Source organism: Trachinotus anak, unplaced genomic scaffold (assembly GCF_046630095.1).
Source record: "Trachinotus anak isolate AG129_WGS33_773 ecotype Australia unplaced genomic scaffold, CSIRO_AGI_Tana_v1 ptg000010l, whole genome shotgun sequence".
NCBI classification, from domain to species: Eukaryota; Metazoa; Chordata; class Actinopteri; order Carangiformes; family Carangidae; genus Trachinotus; species Trachinotus anak.
The window spans coordinates 23178216-23198925 of NW_027273861.1; the positions used below are offsets into that span (position 1 = coordinate 23178216).

Here is a 20710-nt window from a genome sequence, read left to right on the forward strand (position 1 = left end):
TTAATTGTGAAACAGAGATGACAAAATAAATACATACTGCAAAGAAACAAAATGTAGGACTTGGGATCAGTGAGGACAAAAGAAAAGACCGGGGCTTTAGAAAACATGAAAACAACACCGGTCATCTCTTAGCTATGTAACACAAGAGTAAAACATTTATGCAATACTGCTACTACTGTTAATTACCTGCTTTTCAACAAATATGTTGTCTGGCAGAAGACCATGATGACTATGATGGTTTTATATTAGGATTTTAATGTAATTAAGAGCATCTTAAGTGTCCAGGAGCCCAAGGGCTCAGAGGATCACTCTGCTAGAGCCCCTGTTTCAAGTGGATGTTAATACTTCATGTTGGAAAGTACATCAAACAACTACAAAAAGGTACACAAAGATATGCAAAATGCATACAAGTAGATGCAAAAGTACCACAATGATACTCAAAACAACTACAAGGAGACAGATGACCACAAAAGCTGCAAAAAGGACAACAACAAAGAGACACAAAACAAGGGAGACTCACAAACCCCACAAAGAGACATTTAATAAAATATTCTGGCTGAAATAACTATAAAAACACAAAATAGTTCCAAGGAGATTAAGCAGGGGCACAGAGACACAGAGTAATAATCTCAGAGACAAAAAAAACAAAAAAAAACAAAATAGAAAAATCTGAACAGCTACAGAGACTCGAAATGACTAAACAACAACAATGTCACTTGAGACTTAAAACGACTCTGAAGAGAATCACACCCATCAGGACGTCCACTCCGGGGGGTCCCACTGAGGAAGAGTAGGGGTCAAGTATCTTATAATCCGTCCGTGTGTGGGAGGCCGACCTCTGGCGGCTGAAGCGCGGCGGTGCGGCTGCTGCGCGGCGGCCTCATCACCGCGGACAGGCGGGACAAAGCTCTTGTTCAGGGGCCGTCGCCTGCACGGAAGCCGTCGTCTCTGGTCTCTGCCCGGGACAGGAGCTTCAAGCGGGGTCTCGACCTTCACAGTCTGCCTCAGAGAAAGAGGTTCACATTAAAAGTCAGTTCAGAAACAGGTTATATATATTTTTTTTCTTAGGGTTACATATTTTCCTCAGCTGCTCTCAAACTCTCAGTGCGGGGGGTTTTTCACAGGAAACAGGGACGGACAGAGCTGAAGTTCCCCTCTGCGACCCTCAGGTAAGGAAACATTTAAGGTGGATACAAGTAACTTCCAAGCTGCATGAGAAGTTACTCTGTCAGACTGAACCTACATGGATGTGCTCCTGATATGTTTGACTGAACACCACTGTAATAACGGTATTTTCGACAGGTGGGTCCCTCATGTTGTTTTCCAAACACTGTGACTGAGTTACTGTTTGTTACCGATTAGAAAGGAGTCAGTTTAAAACGATTTATATCAGAAATCTAGAGAATCACATCTGGGAAATCATTATAACCACTGAAAAGTACAGGAATACAGATTTATAATTATGTACCATTATACCTATGTATTAGGGAACCACTGACAAAATCACCTTTAAAGAGACAACAACAAACAAACTGCAATCTGTTCAGTTTGCTGTTTCCGGATTGTGGTGTTGTAGGTGTCTGTAAATGCAGGGGAAGCAGTGAAGAAACAAATAAATACTCATTTTTCATCCATAGTTAGTTGCACTTCACAGATGACGTGTGTGAGTTACCTGTAAGGGCAGAAGAGTCACTGATAGGATACCACAGAGTGGCATGAATATCTGTTTATATACAAATATATTTAAGTGCAGACTTTTGAGTTGTGTTACAGTTGTGTTACCAATAGTTATTGTGTCCTCATTTATTAAATCCATGTGCCAGTTTATTAGAAACACCTTGCCAACACTAATGCAATCCAATGCAGCAGCGGTGGAATAAATGAAGGTTGTAATCAGTTTTTGTTGTGGAGACACTGATCTCACTTTGTGGAAGCTGAAGTTTGTGGCTCTGTTTAACTTTATTGCATTGCATTATACTGAAAGGTGTTTCTATTAGTGTTTATTTCATAAATATAAATCGGGTGGACAAAGTATTTGGGCTACTTTGTCTGTTACTTTCATCCACAATGACCTGTGTTTGTTTTTTCACAAGTTTTACTGAGTTTATTATTCAGGAGATTTTTCACTGGGTTGGTTTTTTGGCACGACATCTTGGCTGACTCCCGTGTGTGCGCCAGTGGGTCCCAGCCTACATGGGGCAGGGGCCTAATTGTTTTTGACAGATGTAAGACATGTGACTGTTTGACTGGAATTCCTTTATCAGCAGCAGATGATAGAGTCTCTGTGTTGTAGCGGAGCTCAGGCTGCGGCTGGTGGGTGTCTGACCTGACCTGTGACTGTCGTCCAAACACTGAGATTTTCTGCCCAGCTTGAAAATGACATTTGTGACCCATTGTTAGACAAACACCACCACAACAACTACTATTACTACGACTACTACTGTTACTCCTACTGTTTCTACTATTGGTCTATAAACTATAAATTACTTTTTTAGTTTACTATTATCCAAAGTGAATATCATCAAATGTCTTGTTTTGTCTGACTAACAGTCCAAAACCCAAACATATTCAGTTTATTACAATTTTAAAACAAAAAGAAGCAGCAAAACCATCGAATGTTTGCTATTTTAACTTGATAAATAATTTAAACTGTTAAGCGTTGTGGCTCTAGCTGAGTTTAAACAGCTGTACCTGTGATTTCTCCCCCTTCTGGTAAACACTCCCTTTAGAAAACTCCTACTTTATTACATCTGGAAAAGTACAACATTTGAACTCAAACTGGCCTTTATTTCTGGCAGACTGAAAGATTTTGAAGATTTTAAAGCCTCTGTTGAAGAAGAGTCAGCTTGAGCTTGAGATATTGTAAATTTCTTAATGTGTTAAAGTAGAAAATTTAGGAGGAAGCGTTTGACAGTGTTGTGAGGTGTTGGGAAGTTGTTCGAGCCTTCTAGAAACACTTTGACCCTCATGTTGCTTCCTGCCAGTTATCGATATAATCAAACACTGCAGAAGGAAATAAACCAAGACCCAGTGGCTCATGGAGCAGCCTGTTGATCAACAATAAAGGACACCTGATACCACTGCACACACTTTACCCATCCACCTGTCCTCCCCTCTTTCTGTCTCCTTCCCCTCTGACTCCACTCAGGAGCAGCACAGAGGAGTCCTTGTCTGATCCTCCTTGGACAGTGCCCCACTTTTCTTTTTCTTTTCTTTTTTTTTTTTTTTTTTTACCCCGACTCCATGGCAACACTGTTCCCGTGACGAGCAGCCTTGACTTTTGCCCCTCCTGCCCCCAAAACAAAGGCATGAAGTTATGGAGGGATGGAGAGAAAGGGAGGGAGGAGAGTTGGGGGACGGGGGAATCGTGAAGGGGGATGAAGGATATGGAGGAATGAGGGAGGGAATAATGGGAAGGTGTCTGGGATGGAGGCTCTGAGGCGAGACCTCCGCTGCTGTGTGTGCCAGAGTCCCATAAAGAGAGGAGAGTTATTACCCGGGACTGTTGACTGTGGGCAGCGCCAGGGACAGTCTCTCTGTCTATGTGTCTTAACATCTGAATGGCCGGGCATCTTGGCCTTTAGCTCCCTCACAAGATGCCTGAAGAGGAGAAAGATGCAGATGAAAGAGGCGTTTTTGTTTTTAAAAATCAGAGCACAGGACACTTTGTAGTCCATTTATGAATTGAAAAATTAATCAATCTAGGGTTGCAGAAAACACATTTTTTATTGATGAAGCTGTCAGTTTTCTTTATTAATAATTTTGTCTATTAAATGCAGTACAAAACAGAGAAAAGCAGCTTTTTTGGAAGCTGTAACTAGCAAATGTCTGTCATTATGCTTGAAAAATGGCTTAATTAGTCAGCAGACAACCGATTAATCACATTTTTCCCCACGATTTTCTGACATTTTGTAGACTAAAAACTTAATCACTCAATCAAAAATAATAACAGATGAATCAAAAACAAAAGTTACTTTTAGCTGCAGCCCATGAATCAATGAGCTTCCCTATTGTAATGTGTTGTGTGAACAGATGAAATGCTACAGTCTGCTGCAGGCACATTGCGTTCAGCATTGTGTTCATATCAGACTGAGATTACAGTTGGAAAATAACACAGTCAAAGAGGCATTAATGTTCTGGTCATGTGTCCTCACAGTGACTTTGTTATTAACTGCTGTTTCTGTGTCTTTTCCCTCCAACATGCACACAGCCCACTCCCTGCAGGGCTCCTGTGTAGAAGAATGGGCATTGTTAAGTCGTATACACTATGGCCTTGGATATCAATGTGTAAGAGATGTAGCAGAAAAGAAACCCAAATTTGTAGCTGGAGGGAGGAATGTGAAGTGTTCAAAGTCTGGCTGGACATTGTGGAGGCTGGAGAGAGACTCCCACAGCCTGTGAAGAGGCAAAAAGGAAGGTATTGTTGTTTGGCAGCGCTCTCCGTCCTGTTACCGACATCTCCGCAGCGATTCTGGTTTTAATGGTTCGGAGACCTCGAAGCTAAGGTCATTCCTCTGATATTTTTGTTTCCTGCTAACATAAGCCAGCAGGTATGATATGATAAGTGATAAATCCCCTGGTCTCAGTAAAACCTAATTTGCTCCACCTGAAAGAGAAAACTGCACAAACAACCCTAACTTCCACCCTCATAAATCACCCTCCCTTGGAAATGGTAAAACATTTACACTGTTCTGTTACTAAGCCTCATAAGCAACGACAGTCACGCCCAACTCTCCCATATCTCTCCACGTAACGTTATTGCTCATATCAGTACTGCTGAAAAACTGAGCCGGACACCTCTTCCCAGCATTGTGCAGTACACTTTGCTCCACAAACTCTTTGTTTTGTTGTTCCTCTTCACAGTTCCAGACGTCTTTGAGCAATGTTTGACAAGCAGCACTATGAGAGTCCACCTGTTTACAGCCCTCCTTTCACCTCACCATCCAACAACGGCTACGGCCCGCCAGGCAGCTTCCATGGCCCTCAGAGCGATTACAACGCGTATCCACCTCCGCCTGGATCTTACTACATCGAGGACAAACCGCAGCACTTCTACAAATGGCTGTCACCTCCCGGGATCATCAAAGCCATGTTGGCGGCGGTGATTGTGCTGTGTGTGGCGATATTCGCCTGCGTGGCCTCCACTCTCATGTGGGACATGCAGTATGGATACGGTATGGGTTACTATGGTTCTGGGATGGGCTATGGCAGCGGATATGTTGGGGGTGGCTATGGCTCAGGATATGGAGGTTATGGGGGTTATGGAGGCTACGGCAACTACCAGGGCTCCTACATCTCACCTTACTCAGCCAAAACAACAATGATTGCCATGGCGGCCATTACTTTCATCGGCGCACTGGCGTTCTTCATCGCCACCTTCTCTAAATCCAACATCGTCCGCAGCAGGAAGTTCTTTCTGGCCCTCATGGTAACCAGCATCATCATGGCTGTCCTGGAGGTAAACTTCATTCATATTTCAGTTCCACATTTCTGGTATTTATGGAGTCTTCTCCTGCTGTATCCACAGTTAGCAGTGAGCCCAGTTTTAGTATTAACTGATGTTTTGACCTACCATTTGGCCCAGCTGTGGGTATCAGGCTATGCTGTCATAATATGTCATAAAGTAAGATATCCGTAACCTGGTGACTCATTCATTTGACCCAAAAATATTTCCCAACAGGGAATCAATAGTGCAGATATTACAGAAAAGAGTAGAACATACTTCCAAATAAAATGGAACAGCTCGTCAGAGTATCTGTAGAACATTTTATGGTACTTTTGTCATATCATTGTGTAATGTTTGATGTATTTTCTTGTTGAGTTCTGTGCTTTGTGTGCTTTGTTCCATATATCCATAGTTTGATGTATTTAAAAGACCCATCTATGTAGGGACAGGCATTATAAACTAGCTTAAGATGTGTATGTGATGCTGTAAACTTGCCCCTTTACAAATGTTGTTTACAGGACATTTAGATTCCTACATGAGAAAACTTAAATGTTAAACGCAAACATATCATTCTGAGTTTATCTCCTCCATTAACTCTACAAAATACTTCAGTCATTGTTCCAATAATAACAATAAACCTTCGATTTCACGCAGGGCACATATTGATTGTTGAGCTTTGTTTAGATTCTGCCATTATATTCTTCATTGTAGCTGTTTTGTGATAATGGTATGTGAGAAATTTGACTCACACCTGACATTAGCAGCACCACATTTTCCATCTGAAGCATCTCACAGTGATGTCCAATATTTAGAGTTTCCCAATCCCACATTCCAACAAACACTCAAAACTGTTGTAAACAAGTTCTGTTATGAATGGTATTCAAATGTCTGTGTTTTCAAAAACCCCAAATACCAGAAGTATAATCTGGAGCAGAAGTCTGTGTACACAGTTTAACTCTGTGTACCCAGTGTTCCACTTGCTGCGTTGGTTGAAGAGCATATTCATACAGATGTTCCTCTGAGGTCACACCCAGATGTTTAGAATATAATAGTACTATAGATCCAAATATAAAAGATGCTGCTCTTCCTGGGACCCAATCTGTTAATTTTGCTCCAGCCTGTTTATAGATGTTTAATAAGGAAAGAGAAATGTGAGGACTTCCTTTTCTGCTGTTCTTAAATAATTACAGAAAATCTGCAAGTTTTGATTCAAATAGAGTTTACATGATTTACTATAGTTTATTTTTGCTCAGCCCGCAATCAAATTCACTGTAGATAAAGGCAGAAAATTTAACATACCAAGCAGCTTCTACAAAGTATTCATTACAGATAGAATAGAAAACACTAGAGAATAGCTCTAAGTCACGCTGCTTGTTGTACTGTACCCTTTGCACTCACACAGTGTTCGCTGGGATGATATGACTGCTGCTGTCTTCGCATGATAACAGTGTTGTCTTAGTCATATTTAAATTGAATACTGAGGAGTACTACTACTAGTACTACAGAAGTATTTTTCAATAATTGAAAATATTGATATTACTGTGGATGCACTAAATCCATTTCTTCTTCCTCAGGGCATCATAAGCATTGTGTACATTGTCGGAGTGAACCCCATGGCCCAGGGCTCCTCCAATATGATGTACAATCCGATGCTCGTGATGTGCCAGAACCTCTACCAGACCAGCTACTCGCAGATGGGGGGAGTGGGGGGCTTCCCCATGTACAACCAGTACCTCTACCATTACTGTTTTGTGGACCCACAGGAGGTTTGTAGTTTTTCCTGTACATATTTTTCAGATTATATCAAGGGTTGGTTTAGTGCATTCTCCAGGATAAATTCATGTAGATGTAATAGTCTAACAATGGCCTCCTTTATATATTTATAACATCATTTTGAATTGATCTGGGTTGAGTTGTAATAGTTTTATGGAGGTTATTTTAAGTTGAATGAGCATTAAATGCCACAAAATATGAATTTACTGCAAAATGTGAATGGTTACAGAGAGCAAATCTTGACCATTTAGAAGCTGGAACAAGAAAAAGTTATCTCATTAGTCATTATTTAAATGATTGATTATCAAAGTGATTGATTTGATTACTGTCGATTGACCATTAGATTAACTGACAATATTGTTTCAGTACTAAAATGACTGGTACCTATGTGTAATATAACTGCTTTGGGTGTACTTGTGTATCATTTGTTTTTGTGAAAGTAAGTTTAATACATAAAGCTATTAAAAATGTTGAAAGAAAAATATGCATTCATGCTTCAGGGACCAGAAGTTATAGCCCCCGTATTATTACCTATTGTTTTCTCTTATAATGGTATCTGATATGAAGCATTTGTTATATTTGTGATACATGGAGCCACAGATTTTGATATTTATTTCTGCCAGTGACATCACATATGACTATTAGTGTACTTCTTATCCCAGGATGAACCAGCTTTATCTCAGAGCTTATCTACTTGAGAACTTTCCAAATTTCATTCCCATGTTTTTGCTTTTCAAGGGAGTTGCCATGGTGTGTGGATTCCTGGTCGTAATCGCCTGGGGCGTTGCAGCTTTCTTTGCACACAAGACTAGAGGGAAGATCTGGCGCTACGGGAAACCAAACATCTACTGGGAGGAGCCTCTTGTCGGAGGGAAGGCCTCTGAGGGCAGGGATGTAGAGGAATGGGTAAGAGACAACTGGATGGTAGTTACAGTTTAATAAGACGGGGTTTACGTGGGATTTGCAAAGAAAAATCACATTTTGACCCAAACTGACCTGGAGTTTGTGCATGCACAGCTGGCAGTCAAATGAACAGGATCACAAAGAGTTTAAATCCAGCCTAAGAAAGGTTGATGGAATACAATGTTCACCCAAAGATTTGATTGGGAGATGAAATGATCAACTACAGTGCTTTCTTTCTTCACGGATGATTCATCCAGCAAAACTGACTGACATACGCTTTTCCCCCTCCTGTCTCCGTGACTTGCTGTCACGTGCCAAATTAGTTTCTACCTATTTCTGACAAGGCAAAGTAGGTTACGTAGGTAGGTCATCAGTGAGGTAGTCATCCCACTTAGGTAGTCATCACTTATAACGACAGGTTTAGGTGATTGCGGTGATGCAGATGCAGTAAATAGCTAAGCTGACACTTGCACATTCCCATGGCTGGTTTGTCTCTTGCTGTGCTATTTTTAACATATAACTAAGCTCTATGTGCAGACAGACTATGTCATGTTGTGCACCAGTTAACATCTGTCATGTGCTTTCATCGCTTGTCTTTAAGAGCTGAAAGTCCAAAGGAGCATTATATATAGACTTTTACCCATTTATATGATCCAGCAGTGACACAGTCAAACTACCGTAAGACTGATTCCTCTGACTGAGTTACTTTGTTCAGGGTCAGGGCTGATAGCAGTTGGTGATTGTTTACTCATGGCCTACAACCTGGTTTCACTCTGAGTAATCATTAACCACCTGAAGATAGTCGGCAGGCAGGTGGTTTCTAGAGAGCCTGCGCTGGGGTTTTTAAATGTCAACATGGCTCTAGTCATATGGGACTGTTACCTGCGGTATGGGTTGATTATTGACTTGGTCTGCGTCTTTTAAAATGATGAAGTTAACATCAAAAGCTAAAGTTTACAATCGAATTGATGATCAGAAACAGCACCAGTAGGACAACTGGACATTTTGTAAAGTAAGTTTGAAACATTTGGGTCTGAACAATATTTCCTTTTGTTCTTCCAGAGCACAAAGTCACACTTATGATGCATCCTCCCCAGTACATACTGTCGACATCCAATGTTTGTTCAAACATTGTGCAGATGAGTTCAAGAACACAAATGAAGGCATGCAGACGCATTGCATAAAGCTAAACACGTGGCATTTGCAAGAGAAAAGAATACAAATAAAGAGAAAAAAATATGAATTATAAATTCCTTTACGCAATCAAGAAAACAATTATTAAACTAAAGACAATGTTGCCCCCAACCTCTCATCCACCAATCCCTCCATTTATTTAACCAATGCCTATTAACAATGGTAAATAAATGGTGATGAACCTTACAAACATAAGTTAATTAAAGTGAATATTAATTGTTGATGTTCTAACATGGATTTGTTAAGATTTGAGACAATTCCTTTAAAAGATTTTTCTTCAGGATTTTATTAAGGCGATGAAAGGCTAAGCTAAACTTCCCATGCCCTCCATAAGCATGTACATCAGTGTGTAATACATATCGTGACTTACAGGAGTCAGAATCACTAGCTTAGCTTCTTTTTTTTTTTGATTTGATCAGATTAGTCAGTTAAGGTTGCAGTGAGTCACAGTGGATCTTTTGCACTGACTGAGAACAGGGGAACTGAACAGACATGGTGTTATGTTGGATTATATAGAGCTGTTTGTTTTTGAGAGTGGTTGTCATTGTCTGGAACATGGCATCATGCACACAGAGGTGTACAGGCAGCGCAGAGTAGATGAGACAAGCCCAGAGTGAATTCAATGACCAGCACAAGAGTCTAATAATGGAGCCAAGCTCACTGATGTCATCAGACTTATTGTAGGTACACTGCAGTAATGAACTGTACACTGCCTCTGTATTTAGAAACTAACATATCCTGACATTTTTCATTTTAAATACAGCTCTAAAAACAAGAAAGAAATATATACAGGTTGGATAAAAGAGGAATCTGAGAAGATGTGATGACTGTCATTGCAAAAGAGATAATTATATATTCAGTAGGTTGTGAAACATATATGACTGACGATATTCTCTACAAAAGCAGGTCAGTGTGGTCATATAGTCATATTAACTGACTGGCCTACATACATATTTTTTTATCTTTGTAATGGCTTAGACAAAGAGGACACTTGGTGTGGAAGGGTTGCCGCCTTGTCCGCAGTTTCCTCATATTTCCAATTATTTTTTTCCATGACTGCTGATCTACCTGCGTCTGTGCCACAGAATGAGTCATTGGGCTTGTTTGGCTCCTTTAAGCACAAGGCCAGTGACAGTCTAAGGCGGTGCTTGGTGTTTGGGATTAGACCCATCTCTGTTGCTGAGCTCGGGGAGGCCTGGCTCGCTCTGATGACCTCACACACAGGCCTCATTCAGCTCAGCCGAGGGGTGGGGGGTGGGGGCTGCATTGTGTCTGCTGCATGAGGTCATCAAGAGTTGGTTTCTGCATTGCTTTATGTGCACACAGATGTAGAGTGAAGGCATCCTGGACTGGTTCCATAGATGTGGATTAAAACATCCATTTACTGTGGATAGTAAATCTAATTCTAAGCAGTAGTATACCATGGTTTCACAGTATATAGCATGAACATCTGGACATGAAACAAGTTAGATTGATAAATATTGTATGAAGAAACAAAATGTTGGTGAACCATGGATAAAAAAGATTTTCTGATTTTTTCTTCAAAGTTGGTATTTCTGGTCTGACTGTGTTTTATGGTTTGATACTTGTATAGTGTTACTGACAGCAGGGAAATATACCAATGAGTAGTTCTGATTGTTTCAAGGAAAATATCTAATTACAATTTTGATTAGTTATACCAATAGTGTGAACATAGAAATATGTCAAACAAATCAAAATTGTAATTTGCAATTTCTATGTGAAAGGAAAAGAGAAGAACATATGAACTAAAATAGATCAAATTTAACAGTGCTTGTCACTGAAGAGGGTCTTTCCAAGATTATTTCTTACAAACCAGTCATCTAGAGAAAAGACAACTTACAGGTAAACCTACAGCTGGCCTCATTTGATGCACAGACAAGCTACACATATAAAAACAATCCAAAAATTAAAAAACATTGGAAAGAGTTAAATACATGAGAAAGAAGTAGTAGAAGAAGAAGAAGAAGAAGACACTTTTACCTGCACTCTTTCAAAAGAGACTTTTGATATAAGAACAGTTTTGGCCGTAGCTTCGAGCTGTTTCCTATAGTTTCACTGTATCCGGTCTTTATAATATGTCAGTTACTGCTGCTCAATATAATTTATATATAATATAAAGTGTTCATACTAGTTTCACAACACGTGACTGCCATTATCTCTGGTGAAGCACATGCCTCCAATTAAGAGTGCTTTTTGAACTAAGATAAACCTTTTACATCTTAGATAAATCTTGATCTTTGCTTTTGTCCACTTTTGCTTCACTTTTCCTTTGACACCACCTGTCCCTGGATTGAACCTGTCTCCATCATGCACTCTGTCCTTGCCACTGCTCTACTTCCCATTATTTTTTTGCCTTATCCACACTTTCATTCTTTCCTGCTTCCTCTTAATTCTTCCCTCCTTCATCAACAGTCACCGTTCCGCCTCCATGTGTTTCTTTGCCTCCTCGCTTTGCCTCAGCAGGTCCAGGACTCACATACTCTGCTCGTAGTCCAGCTGCTGCTGCTGCTTCACACTCAGAGGGCATTGTTGAGATTCTTACATGAGCTTCCCTCTTCAAACGGGCCCCTTCTGCAGCTGCAAGAAGGGCAACTCTCCCCCTGCCCAAACACTCCACCCATCATGATTATTGTTTTTTGGGGGCTAGGCTGATGTTCAGATCTGCTCCTGCACTGTGGGGAATTTAGGAGGCTGCTCAATAATGCACCACCTGAGAGAGCAGCAGAGAGGATGTTTTGTGAAGGTTCCCGAGGTTGGGGAATAGAAAGTTCTCACCTCTGACCAGGGCCCAAAAGAAATTTTTGCGTAACTGGCCGAGGGCTGGTGCTGAATACACATTATAGACAAGAACAGCAAATGTACATGCGTCCCTGCTCAGCTGATGTCTTATTTCAGAGGAAAATAATCTGCACAGTTTTGATGTTTTTCATAAATATGCATTTTTAAAAATATCATCCACCCATTTTGTGTACAAAGGCAGATATTGTGTGCTTAGATTTTGAGCTTTTTTAAAAACCTCCTCACTTATTTATACAATGAATAACCGTAGTCTTTTCGTTTTGTTACCTCACGCCCCAAGAGTTTCTGCTTCCAGTAAGAAAGTTAGCAGAGAAACAATAGGACCTGTTTAAAGTTGAGACTCTGCTTTCTTTAGAGGTTTGGTTTGATTGATACATTTACTGGAAGAAGCAGTGACCACCCCTGAGGCCTTCATTGTAAGGAATTCCCTCATGTAGGCCATCTGTCCTGCCAGGAAGGACTTGGAAACACAGATTAAGGCGAACATATTTACATGACAGACACCGTTTCCTTTTGTTTTAAAAAATGAAGAAGGAGCACATCCGTTCCAGGTGTTCATGAAGATGGGAAGTAACAGAAGTGAAAGCAAAGCTGGGATTAATGACGATTATTTTCCATGTTTATCCTTATGACTCGGTTTAGATTATCAGGAACGGATGGGAAAACTTAATCAAAGGCTGTAAACAAGAAACCATCAGTTATATCATATTACGATCTCAAAGATTTTGGTCTGTTTATGGTTGGTGTGGTTTACTTTAGAATTAGCCTTTAGTCATCCTTTGTTTTTGTTCTCCTGACCTTTTCGAGCACTGTGAACCAAGCGGATAACCCACATTTCACTGAGGAGTTGGACTGTGCCGTCGAATTTCATGCCTCACCGCTCTCTCAAACTTTAAGTGCTAATTACCACCCTCTTGTCTCTGGTGTAGAGCGAGCTTCTCCTCTCTCCTTAAGTTAAGATGGTTTCTTTAACAGAATAATCAGTCAGAACATGAGCCTGTGGTGTGTCCTGCTCTTTGTGAGTGTTTCGGTTGTTTGTTTGTGTTTGCTGAGTCTGTTCCTCATGTTTTTTCCTGCCTGCCGTAGGTGAACAATGTGGAGGAAAGCCACAGTGTTCAGGACGCCCCTACCCTGCTGGTGTCAGAGAAGGGAGGTGGGCTGCTCAGCGCCTCAGCGAACAGTGTCATCTCCTACCCCCCAGCCAAAGTGGACGGCAGTTCCTATAACGAGGACACCATTGACAACCACGAGTGGGTGACTGGGTTTCCTCAGCCTTTTTCTGTTTTTTATACTTTACATTTTATTAGGTTCAAAAAAAATTATCAAGGGCTACTCGTTACTTAATATAATTAATATACATTCTCTTTTCCAGTTATACTTGTTCAGCAACATGTGTAATGCTAATTCTAAAGTCTTGTCAAAAATATTTCCTTTCACTCGGAGCAAGTGGGTCAAAACTCTCAGTCCATTTCTACATACAGATCAGATGAGCCACATTTTGGCTGATTAAATGTCACAGTGAAACAAGTGTAGTTATATATGATGAGTGCGGTTAGCCAGCTGCCCCAGATCACATTTAATTTGATAAAGTTATGGATAAACGCCCCTAAGCTCCAGATAACCCATCAAACATTTTTTCAGGAAGAGAAAAGAGAGGCATTATAGTATATAAATATATATATGGGATATATCAAGAGAAAAATAAACAAGTGACACAATGATGCAGGATTGGAGCTTGTATTTTTTATTTAACTGTCTTTAAGTTTTCAAATATGAAATTTCTATTGAGACAGTAGCTGCAACATTTGTTCACTGTAAAGCAAAGACTCACACAATCATCCATTCAAACATGTGACACACACAAACAATATCTAATCACTGCTCTCTTTAAAAGCCCATGAAAACATATTTCCCTGCCCACACAACAGAGCTGTGTGTGTGACCTTTGAGCCTTTGTTGGATTAACGTTCCCTAGTTTTTGTTTTTTTTTTTGTCTCTCATTTTCATTGAATTCTCTGAGGACAGGAAAAGGCAGGTTGTTTGTGAACTAATGCTATTTGCTTTTCTTCAAAGCTTGAAATGATTTTCTGAAGCACCTTATTTTTGTTTGCATAAATGTCCTTAATACATGAGTGTGTGTGTGTCTAAAATATGCTGCTCTTTACAGTTTAACCTTTGGAAAAACAAGTCATTCGGAAAGACCTAAGAGCGTATGCTTAACAAGAGAGAATAAACTAATCATTGTGTTTTACAGCGCTCGCTCAAAGTACAGAATGTTATTATTTTTGATGATTTCCTCTTTCACAAAGAAAACAGAGCTGGCATTTTCATAAGCTAAAGAATGTTGACCTGAAGTCCTGTCGTGTCCTCTGTTGTTGACATAAAGCTGCCTTTTTTTGTAAGAACTTGTAATGTCTGCTCCACTGGATTTGGATTCTCTACAAATCCCTACAAACCTACAAAATTGAGCACATCCTCCCCTCTTGCTATTAAAAAGCTGTACCTGCTTCCTGGTCACTGGGAGCCCTCCAAATGGCACAGAGTCAAATTGCAGGGTGTGAGCAACAATAATCATTAGTGGTGTCTACGGTCCTACATATGGTATCTGTCTGGGCCACATCAGTTAATATTTGTTATGTTTAGTCACTGTCTCATATTCGACCATATCATTAGTTCCTGTTGTTATTTGGGTGATGGTGTTCTTGGTGGTTTATTTCTTGCTTTCTTAAAGTTATTTTATTTCAATTGATGTTTTATTTCACATGTTGCAAAGAAAATTATACATCTGGCCTGTGAGAAGTTTATTGTACCTTATAAAAATCTCTAAAGTCATTGTGGAACCTCACTGCTAATATCTTAGCAATGCAACAAAGGTCAATAGGATCTGATGTACACAGTGAGGTGGCTTTGAAGACATAAGACACCAAACAGCTGCAACATATTAAACATACAGACATGAGAGTAGTGTCAGTCTTCTCAACTAAGTCTCTGCCAGAAATATACTTCCCAAAATGTTGAACCATTCCTTTAAGGCAGGTATTTTTATCTATGTAGATTTTTTTGAACAGCTCCCAAGAGGAACAGTTTTACATATTTTTTGTTTTTCAAAGAAGAAAAACATTTCTTAAATATTCTCTCAAGTATTTCTTTAAGACATTAAATATACATGAATAAGCAACAGTCAAACCTAAAGTTAAGTAAAAAAAATACATGTTGAGCTATTTATTAAAGGTTTAACAGTCAAAAGCTCTACTGCTTTATAAGGCCTCTGTGGGAGTGGCGTGATCATATTTGACAGAAGTGGCAACGTTGACACACTTGGCATATTTTTTTATTCAGATTTTGCTAATATTTGATTGGTTCGTGATAGTTGCCTATGTAACATTTCCTTTTTAACTGAAGCCACTTCAAACCAGTAAGAAAAACAAGGCCAAGCAGAAATCTCTCGTGTGAACTAAGAGAGAACAGTGTGCTTATGTCTCTCATAGTAAAAATATTTTTCATTGTCTTTAAATTTAGCCAAGACTTTGTTCATCATCTGCTCCTTTAGTGCTCCCAGTACAGACGAGTTGAAGAAGCTGTGTCTAACAATTCAGTCTTTGTTGCTGTCCTGCAGGTACTCGGAGAGGACGGCCAACCGGACAGTGGAGCCCTTCTCCCACAGTGGAAGGGCCAGCTCCAGCCCTTCAGAGGAGACGGGCAGGGGCCGCAAACCCTCTGCCAACAGGGGCAAGAGACGCAGACGTAACCCCGAGCTGGACGAGTCTCAGTATGAGACAGAGTACACCACAGGAGGAGAGACAGGCAATGAACTCGACGCAGACGAGTGGGAGAGGTGAGAATTAAAGACGACCGCTCTACTGTATCTCTGGATTAGAGATGGAAATGTCATTAGCCAAGAACTCAGAATGTAAATTGCAGTCAAATACTGTGACTCCCTCAGGACCAGACCTAAATTCACTGATCCGAATCAAATTTGTAAGCTCAGCAAATCAAGCTCAGCAAATCAAGCTCACATGAGAGCGACTTGATTTACAGGAAAATGCAGCTTTAATGTCTTTTGGTTTGAAACATGCAAATACAGAGCAGTAAATAAACACATGCTCAAACAACAAAGCATGGAAAAGGCTATAGTCTGTATATTCCTTACTCTGTCCAGGAGAGAAGTTAATCCTCTGAGGCATGCCAGTTCACTTGGACTGTACTCAGACATAATAAGAGAATTAGGTCAAAGGTACGAAACACGGGAGTCGATGTAGTTTATGAGAAAGTATTCTTATTTGGCTGTGGTTGGACTCAGCTTTGTTGAAACCAGCACTTACAGTATCACACCTTGACCTCTCCCGCGTGTTCCTGTGGTTCAGCAGTAAACCTGATAAACCTCAGTGGCTGTTGTCACGTGTGATTTTCAGGTCTTTCTGGTCACTAATGCAGGTTTATCTCTGATGCTGACATCAGTTGGTCTTTCTCTCCTCTCTCAAATCTGCATCCGTTTTGTCATCTCTCCTTCTTGCTCTCCTCTCTCCTCCAGTATGTATCCGGAGATAACATCTGATGTTCAGCGTCATGATTATAAGAGAGAGTTTGATGCCGACCTCAGGGAGTACAAGCGCCTGTGTGCTGAGATGGATGACATAAATGATCAGCTGAACAAACTCAGTCGGCAGCTGGACACACTGGATGACACCTCTGCCAAATACCAGGTCAGATATGCACAGCACTCCCCTCCGAAAGTCACGAGAAAGGCTAAACTCAAACATGATGAGCCTTAATCCAAAAACTGAGGACCACAAGTAGGGGGAGGATCCCATCCACTGTAACTCAGATGTTATTTCACCCGAAATTTAAAGAAATAACATTTCTGCTTGGGTATGAGCTCCAGAGGGCCTTTATTGAAAAAAGTTAACCGTGAAATGCTCGATTTGATCATAAACACTGATCAAAAAATGCTGCAAAAGGTTCTTCAAACTCCATCTTCCTCCTTCCTTAAAAGTGCCAAAATTCAGATTTGTGTAGTTCAGCATTTTGTGCTGCACAATTATGCTTGTTACGCTTTTGTGTATAACACTCAGATTCCACTTGTAGAGCCAAAACTTTCCATTTTGCTCAAGGCCATTACTTTATTATTATTATTATTTTCTGTTAAAATTGAGTTTTTCCTCTTCGCCATCGCCAAGTGCTATGATGCAGTGCAATGATTTGGTGCTACACACATAAAATTGAATTGAATTGAATTATAATGACACTGGAAACTTTGAAAGCCTGAGCAGTTGTTGGCATCAGAAATCTGTCTGTGTATTAAAAGGGCTGAAGTTTGTTAGAAACATAAGGAACAACAGAAATCGAGTTTTGCACACACCCATAACTTGAGAATGATTAGATTCTTAGTTGTTGAGTTGCTGCACTGATCAGTTCTGAGTTTCCTGTGGTGTTTCTGGCTTATCTCAGTCCTCTAATCTAAGACAGACTTCCAAAAATCATTCACAAATCATTCACTGTCAAGCACAAAAACACATGGAGAACAGGAAAAGACAAGACGTGATAATAACCAATGTTTGTTCCTTAACTTTCTCAGGCTGTAGCAGAGGAATATAATCAATTGAAGGATCTGAAGCAGGTGAGGAAACATCTCTAATGATATAAATTTTATAAAATTTTATAAAGACTTCATTAAGAATATATTACTTCTTTGTATGGATGTATTCACACAGTTTGCTCTTAATGTCCATCTACAAAATATCACAGTAATCCTTTGCTCATGGATCTTCTGTGATTGTTTTGTGTTCCCTTTACAAGGTCTATCATAGAGCCTTATGAGCTGTTTTTGTAATAACTCATTAGTGCTCTCAGTAATGAATATGCATGCCTGCACCGTTCTGCAGTATGAAGTAACTCGACTGTGCCCTCTCTGCTCTGTAGACATCAGACTACCGGTCTAAGAAGAAGGAGTGCCGCAGGCTGAGACACAAACTGTTCCACATCAAGCGCATGGTGAAGGACTACGACAAGAACCACTCGTGAATCCACTCAGTCCTGACTCTCAGCTTTGTGGTCTACACAGCAAACATTCACAGACACGGGCCAAGATACACTCCAAAATACTGCAAAGACTCTGTGGCGTGCTGAGACCAGAATTACCTGAACAGCACCTACTTACACTGGATACAGAGGGGCACATTTACACACATACACACACACACACACACATAGGGAGCATATTATATGTTAATAATAATGATCCAAACGTGCTTCCTTCTTACTCTCTGATCAGAAATGTATGAATAACTCATTGTTTTTGGAAGAAAATGGAAGCAGGAGCCTCAGTTGTAGCCACCGCCACAGCAAACACTGCCATTTTCCCAAAGGTCCAGCTCCTTGTTTGCAGCCAGCAGCCACTTGAAAGGTTGTTTGAAAGTCACCTGACCTTCAGTCACCTGTGATAACACTGTGCTGGGTTTCTGTGGCTGTGTTTGCTCTCCAGATTGGCAACTTCTCTTTGCTTTATCTCCACAGATAAGAGGTGGACCAGTATTGTAATGAACATAGTGATGGGTGAGACAGGTTGCAGGGACTGTTTGTGAGCAAATATAAGGTTTCTTTTAACCCTTGGCATGACATTATCTTTATTGCAAATGAACTTTAGTTGAGCTTCTCTCATCTTCTGTGTCAGTGTTTGTAACTAACTTCAGTGTCAGTGGAGTTAACTGCTCTCTGCCGGGACCACGTGTGTATTTTTACCATATACCAACCTTTTGTCTTCACTAAGGTGTTGATACTGATTGTTGTAGATGCAGTGAGACCAAAAAGAGAATAAACTGGCCAATGAGATATGTGTGACGTTGTAGTGTTTTATATATATATATATATATACATTTAATGAATCTTGTTCATACTACCAAGAACAAATTTACAGTATGTATCTGTCTATTAGATTCAGCAGATATCTTAGCTTTTGTTATGACGTTACCTGTTATTTGTAAATACTAAAGACCCATCGTGGCATACTGTATGTTTTTTTTTTTTTAATCAGTGGCCATTCAAGATATACTTAAGCTATGCAAAATAGTAAAAATAGATTATTTTTCTATTGTTTATCATACATGCTCCTCAACAAACTGGAAAACATGTCTCCCTCTTTCTGACTGTCCATAAGCTGAGCACATCTCCTCATTTGATTCTTTATCAATGAAAGTGATCATCACCATCATCTTCAGTAATTTTTGTATTCATCCACTTCATGTGCACAGTGTTAGGATCTACTGTACGTTTTCAAATTGTTCAGACACACCTTTGATTTGTCATGCATTTGTATTTTTATGAAGAACATTGTTGTCATTTTACAAACCATTTGCGAGCCATTTATTTTTGTATGAATTTATTTTCTTTGATGCTATTATAAAAGACCATTTTTTTTGTAACTGTATACTTCCATATGGTATGGTGTCTAAAAGTATTGAATTCAGTAAGTAATAAACATTTCTAATTCTCTAAAAATGTGTAACAGATAGTCCATCTTTTTTAGACCCTCCTAGTTTTGGAGGGTCCGTGCATCTGCAGTGAACGTCCAGCAGGGAGAGCAAGAGGACGGGTTGAGCCCATATCCCAGTGAGTTGAAGATAAGCTGTTACTGCTCTCTTTTGGTAAACAATGTTTAAAAGCCTTTTTCTAAAGCTGTTCAGCACCTGAGTCATTATCTCTGTCCAGATTCCACATTATCCTATTATACTAATATAGACCATAATAAGTGTCTGCAGTATTTGCCACCAATTGTAATTGTTTACAGTTTTTGCAGTTAGTATATACAACAAAATCAGCAAACTCAATTAAACAAATGTAACTTTAGTTATTAGTGTTACTCGTCATATATCTTTCTGTAGCTGTTTCACCACCATCACTAATTAAATTTTTTGCTGCACTGCATTGTGGGAGAGTAATGAAGACCGACACTTACTAAATCAGTCAATAATAAATAACTGCATTTAGAATGCACATATTTTATTTATAATTAATACGTATTAAATGTTGGGACTTTGCTCTTGTGACTAACATCATTTTAATACAACAACTGACTCTTTATACTGTACTTCACAAGTTTACTGACACTCTTGCTCCAGTACTAGAATCTGTTATTGTGTATTACATTTTTTTTCTGGTATTTTTTTTTTTTACACTTGACAAGACCTGACAAGATAAAAATAACCAGCAAAGGCTCTTCTGCCCATTCAGGAAACAGGAATCTGATCAATACCTATCAACGTTTTGCCCAGCTGATGCTGATTTATTTGCAGAACAAACACAGTATAAGGAGCTGGCAGCAAACATAAAATAACAGATGCTTTATGGCAGTTTGGAAAAAGGCTTAACTAAAGAGATGAATTCAGAAGAAATGTGACTGCCTGTAAACATTTGTGTTTAATGTAATCTTTACATCTAATATCAGATATAGAGCTGCGACTAATGATTATTTTCATTATCAGTAAATCTCTCATTTGTTTTTGTGTCAGTTGATAAATCATTTTATCAATGCAAAATTCTTATTGTAAAAGCCCAAAGTTTGTTTTGTCTGACCAACAA

At 39.7% G+C, this 20710-nt stretch overlaps 1 protein-coding gene across 2 annotated transcripts; it reads left to right on the top strand.

Moving 5' to 3' along the window:
* Positions 1 to 770: 770 nt before the first annotated feature.
* On the top strand, positions 771 to 19630 carry LOC139626089 (occludin). 2 transcript variants are annotated; one of them, XM_071486268.1, is made up of 10 exons: positions 771 to 1029; positions 1125 to 1169; positions 4864 to 5458; positions 7021 to 7212; positions 7958 to 8125; positions 13223 to 13386; positions 15753 to 15971; positions 16668 to 16839; positions 17712 to 17753; positions 18056 to 19630. In XM_071486268.1, exons 3-10 carry the CDS (start codon positions 4883 to 4885, stop codon positions 18155 to 18157), a joined length of 1635 nt encoding a protein of 544 aa, XP_071342369.1. In that variant the 5' UTR covers positions 771 to 1029; positions 1125 to 1169; positions 4864 to 4882; the 3' UTR covers positions 18158 to 19630. The 2 variants fall into 2 exon arrangements, with proteins under 2 accessions (XP_071342369.1, XP_071342370.1); XM_071486269.1 differs by lacking the exons at positions 771 to 1029; positions 1125 to 1169 and adding an exon at positions 1278 to 1302.
* The last annotated feature ends 1080 nt before the right edge of the window (positions 19631 to 20710 follow it).

Bases quoted from the DNA above. Each gene is read 5' to 3' on its own strand.
- LOC139626089 (XM_071486268.1), top strand. From the start codon at position 4,883: ATGTTTGACAAGCAGCACTATGAGAGTCCACCTGTTTACAGCCCTCCT. The intron at 16,840-17,711 runs GTCAGATATGCA...TAACTTTCTCAG, and splicing joins ACACCTCTGCCAAATACCAG to GCTGTAGCAGAGGAATATAA. The intron at 17,754-18,055 runs GTGAGGAAACAT...TCTGCTCTGTAG, and splicing joins AATTGAAGGATCTGAAGCAG to ACATCAGACTACCGGTCTAA.